Raw genomic sequence first — 21,273 nt, 5'->3', positions numbered from 1 at the left:
TTAGCATTGTCTGGTCACTAAGATTCCATGCTGGTTTACTGATGCAGGTGTCCAAATAGGGACCGTAGATGATGTTAAAACTTGTAAAATTAGCCCTAGGAGTCAGTGAGGCATCATGGCCCCTTTCAGATTCAGTCAATCAACCACAAAGTATATGCTGAGTAACTAGAATGTGGTTTATTTTCTAATTTTGAGAATTGAAATTCTCAGATAGCTGCATGGAATTTTCTACAGTGGTGAAAGTGTTCTCCACCTGTACCGTCCAGTATGGTAGTCACGTGTCTCACTGAGTACTGAAACTGTGACTCAGGAGCTACATTTTTCAGTTTATTTATTAGATTTGATTAGCTGCAAGGGCTAGTGACGACCTTAGAGGCATAGGAGTAGAAGGTGGCTCTGAATGTGCCGTTTTCACTGGGGATCTTTGTGCAGTTCAAGGTAAAGGTTTTCCATTGCACTCTGACAAACTGTCTTGCACTTGACAGCTATGACCAGATGGAGAAGCATGATCTCCTGTGTGCTTTCTTGTTAACCTCACCGAATCCTCTAGGCTAGCCAACCACCTGCCAATTTCATTCCTTTCCCTTCTCATGCATTGGTTCCTTCAGGAATAATGGCAGGACCTTTCTTGTCAGCATCCAAGTGGTAAGTGCCATCCTTCCTCTGCAGAGGTATCCTGGTGTCTGGGCAAAGAGCAGACTGACTTAAAGCCAATTGGCTTGTCTTTAGCCCTGCCATGGGTTTGGTGTGGAAGTGGTGGTTTTTAAAACTCCTTTGAAGATTGGGATAGTTTTATTTGTCCTGTGGAGTTGTTGTGAAGAGGTCTAAGAGTACAGTGCAGTAAAACCCAGCAAAATCTACCAGTGAGTATAATAGCAAAGAAAGCTTTATACAAATGAGCATAGGAATGGCCAATGGAATGTGATATTCACTACTAATGACCTATAATTCTTATTAGTCTTTATGATAAAAAGGAATATGGGCCTTGAGGAAATAACACTAAATATCTCCAATTTTTGTTAAACGTAGACAATAACTAATTTGAAATGATTGACCCTGCCCTGGCTGGGTAGCTCAGTTGGTTAGAGCATCATCCCAAAATGCCATGGTCACGGGTTCAATTCCCAGTTAGGGCACATACAAGAATCAACCAATGAATGCATAAGTAAGTAGAACAACAAATCGATGTTTCTCTCTCTCTCTCAAATGAATAATGTGTGTGTGTGTGTGTGTGTGTGTGTGTGTGTGTGTGTGTATCTTATTATAACAACAGTAGCAGCAGTACTGACTACCTCACCCACTGAGCACTTGCATGTATAAGCTGCTCTAAGAATTCTACATCAGTTTGTTCATATCATTCCCACAATAAATCCACATAGTACTTACAGCTACTGTTAATGCTCCCATTTTATAGAAACTGAGTCATAGATTAGATATCCACATTCACACAGCTATCTAGTGGGTAACGCTGGGATTCATTAGATCTCTTAGATCTAAAACCAGTGTCTTCTCTCCTGCCTCTCAAATTATCCTGTGCTGTGCAGTAGGGCCTCCTATGGCTGGACACTTCTGTCCCAGCTCTCATTTTAAATTTATACCATTTTCAGATTGATGGGACTCAATTGTATAAGTTCTGGTTTATCTGTTTAAAAGGCACCCTCGCCCTGGCTGGTGTGTCTCAGTTGGTTGGGTGTCATCGAGTGCACCAGAAGGTGGCCAGTTTGCTTCCTGGTCAGGGCAAGTGCAACATCGATGTTTCTACCTCTCTCTCCCCCTCTTACTTCCTCTCTCTATATATAAAAATAAATAAAAACCTTTAAAAATGTTCTTTATACATATATCTGGGAAATAGGAATAAAATATTTTTAGCTTACTAGCAAACATTTATTGAGTTCCTTTGCACGTGTCAGGTACTATTTGGCACTCAAAAAGCAAAGATAAGAAACCTTGAGGATTTAGTTGTAGAGACAGACACAGACATTATCAGTGTGAAAAGCACCAACAGAGAAAAGAGCAATTTTCCCCAAGGAAGTTAGAAGAAGGGGTGACATTCATTCAAAAAACTTTTTTGTTGTTATTGTTGAACCAGTCAGACAAAGACCTCTCACAGAGAGAGCATTTTAGGAAGGACTTAATGTAGGTAAGTCTATCTTCTTTTTTCCCAAAGAAGCCCATGTTCCTTCTACTGCAGCACCAATAATGTTTTACTACACTTAGTTCTTCCCTGGTATGTGTCCCCTGCTTGGACTGGAATCCCTCGGAACTAGCCCCGCACGTGGCTTCGCCTCACCTGCTGAGATGTGTGCACTAGCCAGCTTCCATCCTTGCCCTGGTGGGACGTGGAGTTGAGACCAAACTGTAGAGCAGTTTATTCTAGGTGTGTCTTCAATACAAAGAAAAATTAAATCTAGATTATGTTCTTCTGACAACTGCAATTCTTAGTCTGACCTCCTTTAGTTAGCTAGCCATTAAAAGACAGAAGGAAGGAATGGAGGGAAAAGAAGGAAGAAAATTTTATTTCTTTGTTTTCTTTAGGTCACTACATTAATCCCATTGACCCATTAATCCTTTTTGCCACTCATCACAGATTTGCATGCATTCTTCCCAGACAGTGAACAAAGTGATCTTACTTTATGATTTGGAATAATAGTTATTCTTTTAAGGGGATTGGGTTATGGGACTCTACATGTCAGTCATAATTGTCCCAATCAACATATTCAGTGCAAAATATATTCTTGATTTAACTAGTTACTAAATACAGAAAAAAAATCGAGAAAGCAAAACTATTAGAAAAAGGAAGAGAAACATCTTTCACAAGTTTCAAACTTCCTGAAAACAAATTGCTAACAGGGTATTTCACACTTTGATGGTGCTCGTAGCTATAAAACTGTCCACCTTTGGTCATGATAGAAAAATGAAAAGATATCTCCCTTGGTTTTCCTTCTCTGGTCTCAATGAAATTTTTTAAAGTCTATTGTTTCCTGTTATTTGAGTTTTATATATAACATTCTTGGTTAAAGAGAATTAGAAAGGTGGTGGTTTTTTTTAATTACAGTGTGCATTCAGTGCTATTTTGTACTAGTTTCAGCTGTGAGCTCAGTGATCAGACAGTCATGGACCCTACAGGTGCTCCCCTGTCATCCCAAGTAACGCCTGGCGCCATGCATAGCACACATATGACTGTCCTGCGTGCTTTACATCCCCATGTCTGTTATGTAACTGCCCATTTGTGTGTTTGAGCAGTCATTCCAGTTTTCATAGCACATTTTGACAAGTTATTATTTTTATTGAATATAGTGTGTGTGTGTGTGTGTGTGTGTGTGTGTGTGTAAAGATTTCCATGAGAAAGCCTAGTTCTTGGACTTCACGGAAGACTGCTACTTCCTAGTTTTGTTTTTCATTCATGTGTATTTTAGGCCATTCTGCCACCATGGCTGCCAACTTTTCAAGGATGCTCTGAGTTTTTACTAGAAAGTAAATGCACATTCTTCCCATTCCTTAAACAGAAGAAACCCTGTGGGTTAGTGTCACGATAGTGCTCACTAGTGTTACTGGTTGTATAAGCAAATACGTCACACAACCACGTCACCAGGTCTCTGCAGAAACAATTCTCATGTTCAGTTTCCTTTATTAGCAGGCAAAGGAAGTTCTAGCTTTTAAACATCCATATCCATGGTAACAGTGCTATTCACTAGGTAGTATGAACTCTCAGTTTCTTTTTATGCTTCAGTCCCATAGGAATTAGTGTGGACTTTACAATCACTTCTGGCCCTGGCAGGTTAGGCTCAGCCGATAGAGCATCGGCCCAAGGACCAGTGAGACCCAGATTCGATTCCGGCCAAGGGCACATACCTCAATTGTGGTTCATCCCCAGTCCTGGTTGGGGTTGTGTGGGCGGGGGTAGGGGCAACCAGAGATACATCAGTGTTTCTCTGTCTCTCTTTCTCCCTTTCTCCCTCTCTCCTACTCTGTCTAAAGATAAATGGAAAAAATATCCTTGGGTGAGGATTAAAAATAATAGTAATAATAATACAATCGCCTCTGTATTTATTTTATGGCTACAAATGTTATGTGATAACCAAAATAGGTTTACAGAGCATGTAGGGATTGAGATTAATATTATAGTGAGTTGAACTAGTTTTTCTGAAAATTGAAAATAAAAATGAAACTAAGGTGTTAAACTTCACTGAACATCTGAATTTTTTCTGCAGAGACTTGGTGATGTGCTGGTGTGACATATTTGCTTATCACATTCAATCTAAATATGGTCTTTGCCACCAGGCAGCCTCTGGAATGCTCCGTGCATTTCTTTCCTTGTGTCTTATTTCCTGTGGCATCCCTCATCTGCCTCCCTGCCCTGGGAAGCCTTCCCTAACCCCCATGGAATTACTCCCAGATGATCCTTCCTTTGGATATTATACCTCACTAATACCCTTTTCCTTTTCAGTCTCTGACTGATTCCCAGTTCTCTGGCCCAGTGCCTGGCATGTTACAGGTGGTCAGTAAAAAGACAGTGAAATGAACCACATGGACCTAGATATGGGTTTTTAAGTCTTTCCAATATCCACTAGCCTTGCAAATGTTTTATGTAGGTAGGTTATTATTTGAATTAATTTCTTAGATCATATGAGTATAAAAAGTTGTATCTGTGACTAAAATTTCAAACTTCCCAAAATCTGCTGAATCATACTTTAAACCTCATATTAGATTACCTAATTCAGAAATTATGATCCTTCGGATCTAGTTAGACTAATGCATACCTGCGTGGTTAAATTTGGAAGATAAAGGGGATTTGTGAATATATGAGAAATTTGAACAAAATTTCAAAAGTATGTTTACCTTAAATTAAAGAATCAGTTATTTTCAAATCCCAGTACTGTTTGTACAGAAATAAATGATGTGCTAATCAAGAGTTAGTTGTATCTGCTCTAGATACAGAGAACAGATTGGTGATTGCCAGAGGTGGGAGTGGGGGATGAGTGAAATGGGTGAAGAGGGTCAAAAGGTATAAACTTCCAGTTATAAAATAAATAAATCATGGGATATAATGTACAACATGGTGGCTATAGTTAAAAGTACTCATCACAAGAAAAAAAATTGTAACAATGTATGGTGATGGATGTTAACTAAACTTATTGTGATCATTTTGCAATATATACAAATATTGAAGAATTATGTTGTACACCTGAAATGAATATAATGTTATATAGTAGTCACCTCCTCCTGCAGTTTCACTTTCTATGGTTTCAATTGCCCATAGTCAACAGCAGTCTGAAAATATCAAATAGAAAATTTGGGAAGTAAACAGTTCCTAAGTTTTAAATGGTGTGCCTTTCGGCGTAGTATGATGAAATCATGCATCGTCCTGCTCCATGCTGCCTGGACATGAATTATTTATTTGGCATATCCATGCTATAGACGCTTCCACCTGTTAGTCACTTAGTGGTCATCTGGGTTATCAGATCAACTGTGGAGGTATTGCACTAGTTGTGTTCATAATGGTCCCTGGCACAAGAGCAGTGATGCTGACACTTCAGACATGCCAAAGAGAAGCCACAAAGTGCTTCCTTTAAGTAAAAAGGTCAGTACAGTACAATGAGATATTTTGAGAAAGAGAGACTACATATACATGACCTTTATTACAACATATTGTTCTACTTTATTGTTGTAAATCTCTTACTGTGCCTAATTTATAAATTAAACTTTATTATACAGGATGTGACAAAAGTAAGTGTATAGTTGTGAGTATGCAAAACACAGAGTTTATTCTTGTATTATTTATTAATTATTGTATTGTTTATTTGTATTACAACTGTAAACCTACTTTTGCCCCACACTGTACACATAGGAAAAAACATAGTATGTATAGGGTTCAGTACTGTCTACAGTTTCAGGATGCACTGGGGGTCTGGGAACATATCCCTCTATGAGTGAGGGGAGACTACCTTATGTCAATTATATCTCAAATTAAAAAAAAAACTAGCTATATCTGTTTAAGAAGGTTTTCTAGACTTTCTCTTTCCTGAGGATTATGGTGGTGATGTTTTTTTATATGTGATTTAAAGTAATAAACTAAATTTCTTGACAAATCATTTTTATTCTAGACTAATTCAGTTTGAGTAACTTGAATCAGAAAGAATTTTACTGAATATGTATATCCATATATTTTTGTTTTATGTATAATTAAATAAATATGTCATTAGTATAAATGTTCCCTGAAGTTCTCCATGTTTCCTGCAGAAGGTGTGGGCTGGATGACCAGATCACATGCTCGAGTGGCCTGGCTTGAGTCCTGGTCTGGCAGAGCCCTGAAGCTGAGCCAAAGGCCACTATTTCTGCATTAGGTTTCCCTTCTTTAAAGCAAAGTTAACAAACTTGACATACATATGTAAGTGCTGTTTTTAAAAATGTAAAATCACTCAGCCACATTTCAAAAGAGTTAAAGCATTTTTTGCTAAGTTCTTAATAATTTGATTAATTATAAAAGATTTCCACATTAATAGTTGCCAGGTAAATTAATAACTTTAAAAAATATGCTTGTTTTAGTCATGGCCAGTTTGGCTCGACAGTTAGAGCGTTGGACCAAAGGGTCGCAGGTTTGATTCCTTCCTAGTCAAGGGCATATACCTGGGTTGCAGGTTCAATCCCTGGCCTGGGTCAGAGTTGTACGGGAGGCAGCCAATCAATGTGTCTTTCTTAAAATGTCCCTTTCTTCCTTCCATTCTATCTAAAAAAAGAAAAATCAATGGAAAAGTATCCTTAGGTGAGTATTAGCAAAAAAAGAAAAGAAAGTATGCCTGTTTTTATTACTAAAAAGGTTCCCTGCTTTCTGTATTTTGTTGCATTGTATACTGCAACTAATAAACCAAAGAATCATATATATATTTGTTGTGTTTACTGTTTCTAAAAACCATAAACTGAGAATGATAAATTATCAGTATAGTTTATTATTTGCTAATTTTACTGTTCTCTTCTGTAATATATATGTAGGAAAGTCATAGTATTAACTCAATTTGAGTAAAGTTTAAAACCATATATTTTTATTATAAAAGGGCCTTTAACTTATGATGGCCAAAGCACTGATCTTATATATTTTCTGTAAAGAGAACTATAAGAGTTTTATTTTTCTGATATTAAAAGTTACTTAATAAAGACTTGTTTCCATTTTTTCAAAGTTAAAAATAAATAAATAAAAAGCTTCCCTGCCAGGTCATCCTTTTTTGTCAGATTACTATGCATTCCCATATTTCAAAGTTAATTTTTTATCCCGAATATGTTTTGAACATTTTCATATAAAATTGAGTTCAACATTGAAAAAAGTAGAAGAAAATAAGCTAGTTAATAGGCAAATAATAAAATATGGGGTGTTACATTTGATTAGCTAATAAAAATACTAGCATTCTTATAGATAAGCAAAAATTTGAAGTATAGGGCCTTCAAGTCTGCCTATAAATAAGAAGATGATGGGAGAAAAGCGATTAAAAAACACCAAGAATGTAATGCTTGAGATTTGTGGGTACATTTGTAATTTACATAATGTAAGTTGCAACTCAAGCAGGCCAAATGTATTAGTAGTCTTTATTTATGTTGATGGACTAATCCTGCATCTAGCATGGGTTTGCTCACTTTGTCAAAAAGAGATGGGAAAATTGCCCCCTTTTGGACTTGCTTATGTATGTGTAAATTATGCCTCTTTTGCAGATAAATTGCTCGTAATTAGCCATGTGGCCCTGCCAGGGAGGCAAAGAACATCAATGAATCTTTTTGAGAAAGGGCTTACATTAAGTAAAGAAGATATCTTTTTTTGGACTTGAGCTAAATATAAGATTGAACTAAAATAAATTATTTTCTTTTATTTAAATAAAAGCTAGTCATTAAAATAGCTTTGAAAGTTCTAGTAATTTTTTTTATGGCAGAAAAATGCTAAATTAAGCATTCACTTAGTTGGAGTTTTCTCTGTTTTTAATTCAGTCTAAGCTTAATGTCCTTAAACAAGACTTTCTATTGGACAGAACATAGTTTTGATATTGGTATGTTTATCTGTAAACTGAAAGGTTTTAAATACAAACAAAAGTTTGTGGGTTTTTTTTAAATTCTCACCTGAGGATATTTTTCCATTTATCTTCAGATAGAGTGGGAGGGAGAGAGGAAGAGAGAGAGAGAAAGAAACATCCATGTGAGAGAGACACATCAACTGGTTGCATCCCACACGACCCCAATAGGGGCCAGGGACAAACTGCAACCACGATACGTGCCTTGGCAGGAATGGAACCGCGACTCTTTTGTCTGCATTCTGACTGCTGAGCCAAACTAGCCAGGGCCACACCAGAAGTTTTACCTAGTGCTTCCTTCTTCGTAATTTAGTTGTTACAATAATATTGCATTATAATATCTTTAAAATTAACTTGAAAGAAAAAGCTGGCAGTTTATGACGTCTTTTGTCCACCCTGCTACGTGCAGTGTATTTGCAGTTGTACCCAAACAGGGCTGGACACTATGCCCCGCCCCCTCTCATTTTCTTGTAGCCTCTTGTTCTCTATTTTTCTCTACCTGTGTCTGTCTCTTTCCTACAACTTTTTTCTTATTTCTGGGTTACCATACCTATAGTCTATAGGCTTAAAGTATTAATATTGAAATTTTAAATAGATTGTATGGAAATATGCTAGACACTGAGGAATTTATCTAGATTAGGATAAACTACAGTCTTGTGGAAACTATAGGTCTAGTTCTTGAACAACAATCATAGGATGACAGGCTTCACATATAATTACATGCTGTACAATTTAGAGCGGTAAGCTGAGCCTAGGACATATTACATAAAGTCATAGTAAGCATTTTATCTTTGAGCAGAGAAATTTGCATAACATAAATTTTGCATAAAAACCAAATTCATGTTTGCATGGCTAGGACTGATACTTGACAGAAATTGGATGATGATCATTATTGTTAATATAGGTGTTTTTCCTTAATAAAGGAAATTCTCTGAGGCTAGAACCCTCAGAAACTTAAAGCAACCAGGATGATTTGGGGGTTCTGGTTTTTTTTAGAATGAATAATATTTCAGAACTTACCTTAAAATTTTTAATTAAACTTTTTATTTTGATAATTGTAGATTTACATGTAATTGAAAGAAATACTATAGAGAGGTCATTTGGATCCTTTTTACTCAGTTTCCTCAGTGTCAACATCTTACAAAATTATAGTGCAATATCACAACCAGGCTATTAACATTGATACAATCAAATACAAAATAATCTTATACCACAAAGATGACTCATGTGTTCGCTTCCTGGCTTTCCCCTTCCCTCTTATCCTTAAACCCTGGCGACCTCTATAGGGATAGATTTTTCCTTTTCACTGGGCATAATTCCCTAGAGATTCATCCACATTGTTGTGTGTGTCAATCGTTCATCCCTTTTTATTGCTGACTAATACTATGGTATGGATTTCGCATTTTGTTTAACCATTCACTCATTGATGAGATTTTAGGTTGCTGCCAGTTTGGGCTGTTATGAATGAAGCTGCCATGAACAAGCCTATCTGTGTAGGTTTTTGTATAAAAGTAAGTTTACAGCTCTCTTAGATAATGCTCAGGAGTTTAGTGGGCTGTATGGCAGAGGCCTGTTCAGTTGCTTATTCGTTTGTTTGTTTTTTAATCACTGGACTTGTCTAGAGTGTGTGTCCATTTCCCACCAGCAATGTATGAGTAATCAGTTTCTCTACATCCTCACCGGCATTTGGTGGCATTGCTATGTTCTGTTTTAGTCGTTCTGATAGTGTAGAGGTACCTCATTTAATGTGCATTTTCTTAATACCTGATGATGATATACATCTTTTCAAGTGCTAATTTTTCATTTGTATATATCTTCAGGAAATGGTTCATAACTATCGTCCATTTCTTTTACTGTGCAGTTTTCAGAGTTCTTTGTATATTCTAGCCTAGTCCTTTCTTGTATATGTAGTTTACAAATATTTTCCCTCTGTGTTTTGTCTTCTCATCCTCTTAACAGGGTCTTTCTCATAGCAATTTTATTGTAGTTTGGATGAAGTCCAGTTTATCAAATTTTTTATGGGTAAAATTTTTTAACCTCAAGTTTAAGTATTCTTTGTTAAGCCCTGTTACCTAAGATTTTCCATGTTTTTTTTCCTAAAAGTTTTACGGCTTCATAGTTTACTTTTATGTATTTAATTTTTTCTAACTTTATGTAGGTGTAATTTGTAAATAAAAGGTGTACAACATGATTTATATACATATACATTGTGAAATAATTACCACAGTCACACTACTTAACACATCCTTCGGCATACAGAGTTACCTTTTTGTGTGTGGTGAGAATACTTACGATCAACTCTCTTAGTAAAGTTCAAGTATACAATACAATATTATTAACTAAAGTCACCATGCTATACATTAGATCCATGATCTTATTTATCTAATAACTAAAAGTTTGTACCATTTGGCAAACATCTCCCCATTTATCTCACCCATAGCCCGTGGCAACTACAGTTCTACGCTGTGCTTCTAGTTCAACTCTTTTCAATTCTACATATAAGTGAGATTAAGTGTTTATCTTTCTGTGTCTGATTTATTTCATTTGGCATAATGTCTTCTAGGTCCATCCATATCCATGCTTTTGCAAATGGCAGGATTATCTTCTTTTTGTGGCTAAATAATATTCCATTTTATGAGTGAGTGCGTGTGTGTGTGTGTGTGTGTGTGTGTGTGTGTGTGTGTGTGTGTGTGATTTTCTTTAACAACAGACAAAGGGTGTTTCTTTGTCTTGGCTGTTGGGAGTCATGTTGCAGTGACCGTGGGACTACAGATCTTTGAGATCCTGATTTCATGTCCTTCAGGTGCCTACCCAGAAGGGGGATTACTAGATCATGTGGCGGTTGTGTTTTAAATTTTCTAATGAAGTTCTGTACTGCACCAGTTCGCATTCCCATCAAAAGTGTGCAAGGCTTCCCTTTTCACAACACCTTCAAAACTCTTGTTATTTCTTATCTTTTGATAACAGCCATTGTAACAGATATGAGGTGGTATCTCATTGTGGTTTTGATTTGCATTACCCTGATGATTAGTGATGTTGAGCACCTCTTCATATACCTGTTGGCCATTTTTTAATCAAGTTATTTGGGAGTTTTGCTATTGAGTTGTATGGGTCCTTATATATTTGGGGTATGAATCCTTATCAGAATATGGTTTGCAAACCTGGCTGGATCTGGCTCATGGACTGATTTAAGGTCCACAGCTGGGATTGAGGTTGGCTGGACTGTTACCTAAGGGATGAGGGGGGCCCTGGCCGGTTTGGCTCAGCGGTTAGAGCCTCAGCCTGCGGTCCTGAGAGACCCGGGTTCGGTTCCCGCTAAGGGCACGTACCTCGGTTGCAGTTTGTCCCCGGCCCTGGTCGGTTGTGCGGGTGGCAGCCACTCGATGTGTTCCTTTCGCATCGATGTTTCTCTCTCTCTCTCTGTTCCTCTCTCTCCCTCCCACTCTACCTGAACAAAAAATGGAAAAATGTCCTCGGGTGAGGATAAAAAAAAAAAAAAAAAAAAGAAAGGGATGAGGGGGTGTGGCTCCTCCTAGGTCCCCTGGCAGATGGTGCAGGTGGCAGGACCAAGGCCAGATGGGGCTTGTAGCCCAGTCCAAAAGGGATGAGACTGGTTTGCAGGTCTGTAGCCAGGACCAAAGTTGGCATTTCTACCACCTACGCATATGCCCACATTCTCAAAATGGCCATCTTCAGTCTTAGGCTCCACTAGGCTTTTTCAATGTCCTACCTGAATACCATGCTCCCACAAAGCCACTTTGGGCCATGACTGACAAATGTGTAAATTTGTTGGTGGTGGGGAATGTGAGAAGGGCCTTATTTTGCCATCTAGCTGATGTCCCATGTGGACTATGTATATCTGCAGAAAATTTTGCTGGGATTTTGATGAGAATTACTTTACATCTGTGTAACTGTTGGGGGAGAATTGGCATCTTTATGACGTTGAGTCTTTCAGTCCATAAATATGGTGTGTCTCTTCATTTGTTATTTTATGCAGTGTTTTGTAGCTTCAGAATACAAGTCATCTGCATGTTGTGTTAGATTTCTATCAAAGGTTTTTTGTATTTTTGCAATTATGAATGATTTAGATTTTTGGTTTTGGTTCCACATGTTCATTGATAGTATATAGAAATACATTGGAATTTTGTGTTATGCTATGACCTTGCTGAATTCACTGATTAGTTTTAGGAATTATTTTGTTGATTCCTTGTAATTTTCTATATGAGCAATCATGTAATCTGCTGATACTTTTTAGTTGTTATATTAAATATTGAGAGAGGGGAATTGTAGTCTCCACTTTAGTTGTGGATTTGTTGATTTGTTTCCTGCCAGTTTTATTAGTTTTTGCTGCATGTGTTTTGAATCTTGGTGTTTGGTGCATACACATGTAAAATTGCTATGTCTTCTTGGTGGACAACCCTTTCATCATGTAATGTTCCTCTTTGTCTCTGATCATTTCTTTTGCACCGAAGCCTGCTTTGTGTGGTATTAGTATTTCTTCCCCACTATATTTGCAGTCATGTTTAATGTCTACATGATTATTTTCCCCATCTTTTTACTTTAATCCTACCTTTATCTTTATATTTGAGGTGAATTTCTTATAGATAGCATGTAGATGGATCCTGTTTTATAATCCATTCTGCTAATCTGTCTTTTTTACTATTTATTTATTTATTTATTTATTTAGAGAGAGAGAGAGAGAGAGAGAGATTGACTTCTTGTTCCACCTACTTATTCATTCATTGGTTGATTCTCGTATGTGCCCTGACCGGGGATCAAACCCAAAACCTTGGTGTATTGGAACCATGCTCTAACCAACTGACCTACCCTGCCAGGGCTGCTAATCTTTTAATAGGTTTATGTAAACCATTTACCCTTAATGCAGTTGTTGATATACTAGGACTAAGTCTACCTTTTTGTGTTTTGTTTCTTTGTGTTTCTTTCCTTTTCCTGGCTTCAGGTGGATTACTTGAACATTTTTTAGAATTTCATTTTAATTTGCTTATGTTTTTGTAGATCTCTTTTTATAGCTATTTCTGTACTCATTGCATTGTGTATATATAACTTATCACAGTCTACTAGGTGAACATTTTGCCATTTGTGTGAAGTATACAAATCTTACTTCTTATATCCCTTTACTGTCCTCATTTATAATATCATTGTCCTAAATATTTCCAGTGCATACATTGAGAACCATATCAGACCTGGTTGTAATTTTGCCTCAAATCCAAATAAAATTTTGAAAACTCCACAGGAGTAGAAAAGCCTATTGTACTTACCTATATTTTCCCACTTATATTTCTTTCCACGGATCTTGAGGTTCTGTTCATTGTTTATTCAGTCTGTTTTCTTTGTTGTTCATATTGGTTAAGATCTATTATTTTATCTTTAAGTTTACTTATTCTTTTCTCTCATTCCTCCATTCTGCTGTTGAACCCATCATTGAGTTTTCTTATTTTTATTATTATATTTCTTAGTTCTAAAATTTTTATTAAAAATATTTCTTTGCCAAGATTGTATATTAGTTTGCTGAAACTTTCTATTTTTGTCTTGTTTGCATTTCAAATTGTTTATTGAAGCATGTTTATAATGACTGCTTTAGTATCTTTGTCAGACCGTTCTAACATCTGTGCCATCTCAGCATTGTAATTTATTAATTGTCTTTTTTTTTTTTTCAATTTGAGTTTATCCCCCCTGGTTTTTAGTATAACAAGTGATTTTTTTATGGCAACCTGTACGTTTTGGCTCTTTGATTCTCCGGATCTTCTTTACATTTATTTATGTGGCTTTGTCTGATATACTACTCTGAGAGGGTAAGTGGGGTGCCGGGGTGATTACTACTGCCAGGTGGAGGTAGAAGTTCAGATCCCCACCTGACCTCCACTGATACCTGAGGGAGGAGACTCCCTGTTGCAGCTGGGCAGCTGTGAGTTCCAGCTTCCTGCTAGGCTTCCCTAACATCACCTGGCTTCTTCCTGCTCCCCATATGGCTTCCACCGGCAACCCGGGAATAAGGTCACAGGGTGGAAGGTGGCCTCGGTAATGCGGGCAGTAGCTCAAGGCCTGACGTTCTGCTAGGCCTATTCTGACCTGAGCCGGAGGGGTGAGGAGGGATGTTTGATTACTAGTGTCTGGTGGGGATGCAAGCCCAGGCCCCCCAGGGGGTCTCCGCTGTCATCATGCGTCTGTGGGGGAACTCGTTACAAGCCTGCAGGAACGAAAGGCCCAGCACCTTGTCCCAGGTTCTCTCACACCACCCCAACTGGGCTAGAGGGACTCCTCCTTACAGCCTGATGAGGGTGGAAGTCAGTTCCCCACTCACCCAGGGCTGGTGTGTGTGGAGGTGGGTAACAGTGTTTCTGTGAGGTTTGCCTGGAGTGGAGCAGTTGTTTTCTACAAGGTTTCTGTCCGCTAGGCTGCCCCTTCCCTAGTCCTTTGGTTGAAGGGAATAAACTTTTGTAGGGACTTCTTCTGTTTGTACCCACTACTGTTTCCAGATTTCCACGTTCTTCATCTCCAAGTCTAAAATGTAAGAGGTAAAAGAAAAGTCAGAAACTCCATGTTCCTTAAATCCCAAGGGCTTTAAGTCCTGGCTGCTCTTCCTTCTTCTCTCCACCTCTCAATGTCTTCTTATATTTGGTTTATATGTTAGGTTAGGTATTTTAGTTGTATTTAATGAAAGAAACAGGAGAAAGTATGTCTAGTCCATCTTCCCGAAAGTGGACATCATAATTTTTCCTTAATGTTAAGCAGTACTACATGTTCAGACATGAGTGTTCATCTTCTAGAATCAGATGACTGAGGGGAGCCAAGAGAATACGTCTGTTATACTCCCAGACTGCTTCTCTACTTAAACATGAGGTATTTCAGTGGCTCGGTCCATTTGAAAGCATTCCTTTGACATTTAATGTCAAGTTATTTGAAAGATTAGAGCTGTCAGAATGTATAAAGATTTTATTTGTAATGACAGTTATTTTGATGAGTAATTCTTGGAGCTTGTTGATAGTCTTTGCTCACTCCCTGCATTTCTCCCTGAGGCCTTCTAAGGCCGTCATCTACCTGCGGAGGGTCTGAGAGAGCTCCCGCCCACGCACTTCGCCGGCCTCCCTTCACTGCAACAGTGAAAGCAGACCCTTTGACAGTCACTCTGGAGCGTGTGAGGGCGGCCGTCACGCGGCGGGCTGGCTTAGTTTTATTTGTACACAACAGGCAAGGCATTGCTCTTTGTATTCCTGACTTAGCAAGAACATGACGGGAATCCAGCTTTGCAAATAAACTGTTGTATTTTTTCCCTTTCCAGGCAAAAGCTTATTATCCCAAATGGAAGTTGCCCTGTTATTCTGAACACTTATTTCTGTCAGAAAGTTGTTGCCAAAGAAGATTCAGGAACAACACATGAAGTGAACTTTTGGGACATACCCCTTCCAAGAAGAAACATCACTTTGGCCCAGATGTTTAGATTTAAGAGTCTAACAGAGAATTCACCTGAAAGCCAGGTAACTCTCTTTGGCTTAGATGTTTTATGCTTTATAATAATATTTGAAAGGGTTATAAGTGAAGATGGTTACTTTTGCTCTTTCTTCAAATATTCAGCAAATATATGTGTAAGAGCATCTTGTATTATTGTTATGCCTAAAGAAATTATGGTTCAGCCGGGCCGGTGTGGCCCAGTAGATTGAGCATCACCCCATGGACTAGGAGGTCCTGGTTCGATTCCCAGTCAGGGCACATGCCTGGGTTGCGGGCTCAATCCCCAGGAGGGGGCGTGCAGGAGGCAGTCAATGGATGTTTCTCTCTCACATTAATGTTTCTATCTTGCTCTTCCTCTCTCTCTTAAAAAAAAATCAATAAAAACATACTTAAAAAAAAGAAATTATGGTTCAGTTCAGTTTTTAGTTGTGATTTCTATAGTATTTTATATTTTTAATTGTGTATTTTTAATCTTTATTCTAATTTAATATATATGAGTATTCATTTTTTTTCTGTTCATATTTTATAATTGTCTAAGATTTTTATTTAAGCCCTCTTATACTATTAAAAAATACATTTTTCTTTTTCACAATATCTGTATCCCTTGGGATAAAAAGAGCTGTATAAACTTGAAGTTATAAACTGGAGACTTTTTTTTGGAATTTTATTGGCCCTAAGCCATGATCATCTGCCAAGATGAATTTAGGGAACTACTGAAATTCGCTTGCCATGGGCATAAAGTGCCCTCCTAGGACCCCTCTGAGCTCCAAGGCTCCAGTGCACCTGCCTCAGGTCACCAAGTACCTGAATCAGCACTGAACGGAAGCTGCACCTGACAGACAGCATGAGGGAACACAAGAAAGACTGAAAGGCAGACATACTTTCATCCTGTTTGGTATCTGTGTAATCAAGCAGAATCTCCCTTTAACTATCAAAAGTGTCTGGAGCCCTGACCGATGTGGCTTAGTTGGTTGGAGCATCATCCCATACACCAAAGGGTGGTGGGTTCAATTCCTGGTCAAGGCATGTACCCAGGTTGCAGGTTCTATCCCCAGTCGGAGCACGTGGGGGAGGCAACCAATCAATGTTCTCTCTCTCTCTCTCTCTCTCTCTCTCCCCCTCTCCCCCCACCATCTCCTTCCCACTCCCCCTCTCCCTCTCTCTAAAATCAATTTATCAGAAAAACATTAAAAAAAAAGAGTGTCTAGAGGGAATTATGTGAAAAGGAGTGCTCTAATCAATTTAATTGTACACAAAGTATTTTACTGCTTCCAATTCATGAGATATGTTTCATCAGCAGTGCTGATGAAGCTGTAGCATGTAGTGAAGAGTATGGACTTTGGAACCAGGTATCTGGTTCGGTCCTGCCTCTGCCACTTTCTTCTAAGTGACCTCTTTAATGTCTCTGTGTCTCAGTGTTCTTATCTGTAAAATGGTGATAATGATATAATCTATTTCCTTGGTTTGTTGTAAGGTTAGATATATTTGTTATATAATCACATTATGTAAAGTAAAGTACCTGGAATGTAGGAAATACTCCAGAAGTGTTATTTTCTTATTTTGATATTTAATATTGTAAAGGGTTGTTGGGAGGCTACATGAACATGTAGAGTGCCTGGCCTAATGCACTGCATGTAACAAATACTGAATAACATGGCTTGTTTTTATTAAACCTTAGTCATTCTTTTTTTTTTTAATTAATTTATTTATTTATTTATTTTTTGTTACAGGTATTTCTCCTTTTTTACCCCATTGGCACCCCCTCCCCACCCCACCCCCGTTTAGATGACCATGTCCATTGGTCATGCATACATGCATATAAGTTCTGTGGTTTATCTCTTCCCACCCCCCCAATCCCCTCTTCTGGGGGATGTCAGTCTGTGCCCTACTTCCATGTTTCTGGGTCTACCGTATTCCTCAGACTGTTATGTTCATTATATTCCGTATATAAGTGAGATCATGTGGTATTTTCTGCTTGGCTTATTTCACTTAGGATGATACTTTCCAGGTCCCTCCATGTCGTCTCAAAGGATGAGAGATGTTTCTTTCTTACCGCTGCATAGTACTCCATTGTGTATATGTACCACTGCTTTTTTATCCATTCGTCTACTGATGGACACTTGGGCTGTTTCCAGATCTTAGCTATTGTAAATAGTGCTGCTATGAACATGGGGGTACATATATTCTTCCTGATTGGTGTTTCAGGCTTCTTAGGGTATATTCCTAGAAGCGGGATCACTGGGTCAAATGGAAGATCAATTTTTAATTTTTTGAGGTAACACCATATTGTTTTCCGTAGTGGCTGCACCAGTCTGCATTCCCACCAGCAGTGTACTAGAGTCCTCTTTTCTCCACACCCTTGCCAACACTTGTTGTTTGAACCTTAGTCATTCTTTTATTGTTTTTTTAAATAATTTGATAACTATTTATTTATTTATTTATTTTAGCTAATCCTCACCTGAGGATATTTTTTCCATTGCTTTTTAGAGACAGTGGAAGGAAAGAAGGGGGGTAGAGAGAGAGAAACATCCATGTGAGAGAGACATCAATTGGTTGCCTCCTGCATGAACCCCAGCCCCGGCCAGGGATTGAACCCAAGACCCTTCAGTGCTCGGGCTGATGCTGTAACCACTGAGCCACACTGGTCAGAGCTATTTTGTTTTTAAATTTGTCCTGTTGGGATTTTAACTCATAAAAGAAAAATTTTCTAAATTGCCATGAAATATTTTAATAACAGAACTTTCTACATGTTTTCAAAGTCTTAAGATGGTCTATTTCACCAGGCTGGTGTGGCTCAGTGGTTGAGCATCGACCCATGCACCAAGAGGTCGCCAGTTCGATTCCCTGTCAGGGCACATACCCAGGTTGTGGGTCCGATCCCCAGTGGGGGGCATGCAGGAGGTAGCCAGTCAATGTTCTCTCTCATCAATGTTTCTATCTCTCTCTCCCTCTCCCTTCCTTTATCTCTAAAATCAATACAGAAAAAATATTTTTAAAAAAAAACGATGGTCTGTTTCCATCAAAGGAAATACTCTTGCTCACCTGGCCTCCTTGCTAGTTACCTGGAGACATTGAGGTCTTGTTTTTTTATATGTATAGGTTTGTTTTTTATATTTATTTTCTCTTTAGTGTTCTGCATTTACATCAGAGGATTACCTAAAAATATTATTTGTTTGTAGTGTGCTATCATGAGTCAAACTGAAATTTTCCCCTTTGCATGTCTTGGCCAGGTTATGTGTAGTCTCACCACTGTGAGGACAGAATGGGCCCACAAGCACAAAGAAGCAAAACAGCACCTCTCATCTCCAGCTCCCCTGAGGGACTCTCTCCTGGATACAGTAGAAAGCCAAGGAGCCGCCACGTGGTCAGGAGTTGGAGTCCCAGTGGTGGTGCAGAGAGTGTACTTTCTTCCCTGCAGATATCAGCAGGGAGGTGGCTCAGCTGCTCCACCCACCTCAGACCCACCTAGAGTTCGGTGAGTGGCAGGACACAGGCATGGGGGTGCCTAGAGTTACTCAGAGAAAAGACATATTCCAGGAGAAATTGCTTGGCTACATTTACCACATACATGGTTTGGTTTGGTTTGTTTGTTTTCTTGCATCACAATTTGGGACCACTGTGTGACAAAAGATTCTGTCTATTTATTTATATAAAAAGTCCTAAAAATAATCTAATTTATTGCATTTACTTTTACCTTTAATAGTTCACGTTATTGCAAGTAATACAAATACAAGAAATACTGGAATTGTTATAGAAAAACCAAGCTGTGGTTAACATACCTAAAAAAGACCACTCAGTGTATTATCTATCAAGTTTTACATCTCTTAAAAGCCTGAGTAAGTACATGGCATTTACTAAATCTGAAATTGGCCTTGCAGAGAGTACTGTTTCGGTCTATATTAATTGCAGCACTACCTGACAGTGTTCTGCAGAGATGCAAATGCTGTGTATCCGCATTGGCCAGTCAGGTAGGCACTGACTGCATATGTCTATTGAGCACTGGGCTAGTGGAACTGAGGAACTACATTTTGAATTTTGTTTAATTTCAATTAACTTATTTTATGTAGCTCCATGTGTCTAGAGGCTACCTCGTTGGACAGCACAGCTGGGTGAATACGTACGTAAAAGGGCCAGACACATGATTCAGAGTCCTCTGCTCTATGCACAGAGAATGTTGTCTTCTTTTCTGCTCAGATGTAGGTCCTTTCTGGTTTTATATTTTTTTCAAATAGCTGTAGCACATTGTTGACGGAAGAGTCTATTTATGTATGTCAGAGCCTTGGTATAACCGTTTGAGGTTGTCTTTCTTTCTGTTAAGTTGCCCTCGGAGCAGTAATATGGATTTACAACAAAAGACAAATTAACAGTATAGATGCCAGTTTATCAATCACTTTTCTATCTACTCTTAATAAGAACATATATTGCAGACGTAATTGGTAATAATTTCTATTTTAATGATGCTTTCTGGTTCTTCTCAGAAGGAATGACAGAAACTTCTGTGTTGATTTGAATTCTCTCCAAGTGTATGGTCCTTGAAATGAAAGTACTCTGAATTTCAGAATATCTCCTTTAGAATATTTCCTTTGGATTATAGAAAAATTTTCTTTTGGTTTATGTATGTGTGTGAAATCCTTTTTATCAGTTTTGAGGTTTTTACTGTGACTTGTACTAGACCAGTCTTGCACTCTGACTTAACTCTGTGGTAAATCTAAATAGAATTATCTGAGACAGGTAGAGATTAGACATAGGTTTGGTTTTGCTTTGCTTTTTACGGTACGTACCCACTGTTAGGTTTTGGAGACGCTGATGGTGAGCAGCTGGGCAGTGAGGCCCTTGGTAAAGCTTTCCCAGACCAGCACACGAAACACTCGGAGGGGGTGGGGACAGCAGGGACTGAGTCACATGATGAGAAGGCGAGATAAAGCTGACAGGGAGGTGACTCCCCATGAGCAATCACAAACCCGCACCTCCAAGGCTGCGCCCCGCAGGTTCCTTCAGCAGGACTTGTTGTACTTGTTGAGCAAGTTGGAAGCTTGAGTCTGGTGAATTCTGTCAGGGGTCCGCCTCTGACTGCTGCGGATTAGGACACGCGCTGGGACACGGAATGTGGCAACGCTTGTGGTGGACTGGAAGAAGGCCAGGCACAAAACTCAAAAACAAGAAAACAGTTACTTAGATGTAATGAAATGCATTGTTTGTGGTATGTTTCTTGTAGTACTCATGAGACTGTATTGCTGAGGCTAGAGTCCCATGTCACAGTTGAGGAAACTGAGCCTCAAAGAAGTTCTGATTTGCTAACAGTTATATTGGTGGACAAAAAGAAAAACACAAGATTTAGAATCCAAAAATGACAGGGTTGTACAGTTTTGATGCCAACGCAGGAGAAAACTGAGTTAGAACGAGCTGTGTTTAGATTGAGGCTGACTCAGCGATCAAGTCATCCTGGGTCAGCGGAAGTGAGAGTGCCCAGCCGGGGACGGTGAGTGGGCTGTGCCGGAGAAGGAGCTTTCAGACACGACCGACACATGCGGCCTCGCGTCTGAGGACAAGGCTTCTGAGGGGTCTTTTGAGTACAAAAAGTCCTATTTCATAACTAATAATTAATATTTTCTGGCTTCATCTGCTATAATAAAGATCAGGCTCTCCAGTTTACAAATCAAATTAATATACAGTAGAAGGAAAATTATACTTAACCCTCTAGTAATTCTTTGCCAATGTGTATATAAAGAAAAACATGTTAAATGATTTGCCT

The 21,273-nt window shown here is 38.6% G+C and overlaps 1 protein-coding gene across 1 annotated transcript in view; it reads left to right on the top strand.

Moving 5' to 3' along the window:
* SPIDR (scaffold protein involved in DNA repair) overlaps positions 1-21,273 on the top strand; it is a 493,368-nt gene that overhangs the window by 323,118 nt on the left and 148,977 nt on the right. Inside the window, exons 9-10 of the mRNA XM_036263912.1 lie at positions 15,352-15,547; positions 18,752-18,996. Of these exons, the coding sequence (XP_036119805.1) occupies positions 15,352-15,547; positions 18,752-18,996 (441 nt within the window). The remainder of the gene's footprint in view (positions 1-15,351; positions 15,548-18,751; positions 18,997-21,273) is intronic.

The sequence above is a fragment of the Molossus molossus genome, unplaced genomic scaffold (assembly GCF_014108415.1).
Source record: "Molossus molossus isolate mMolMol1 unplaced genomic scaffold, mMolMol1.p scaffold_m16_p_16, whole genome shotgun sequence".
In the NCBI taxonomy this organism is placed as follows: Eukaryota; Metazoa; Chordata; class Mammalia; order Chiroptera; family Molossidae; genus Molossus; species Molossus molossus.
The sequence above is the reverse complement of the archived record's forward strand: the minus strand, read 5'-3'. Positions and strand labels throughout refer to the sequence as shown.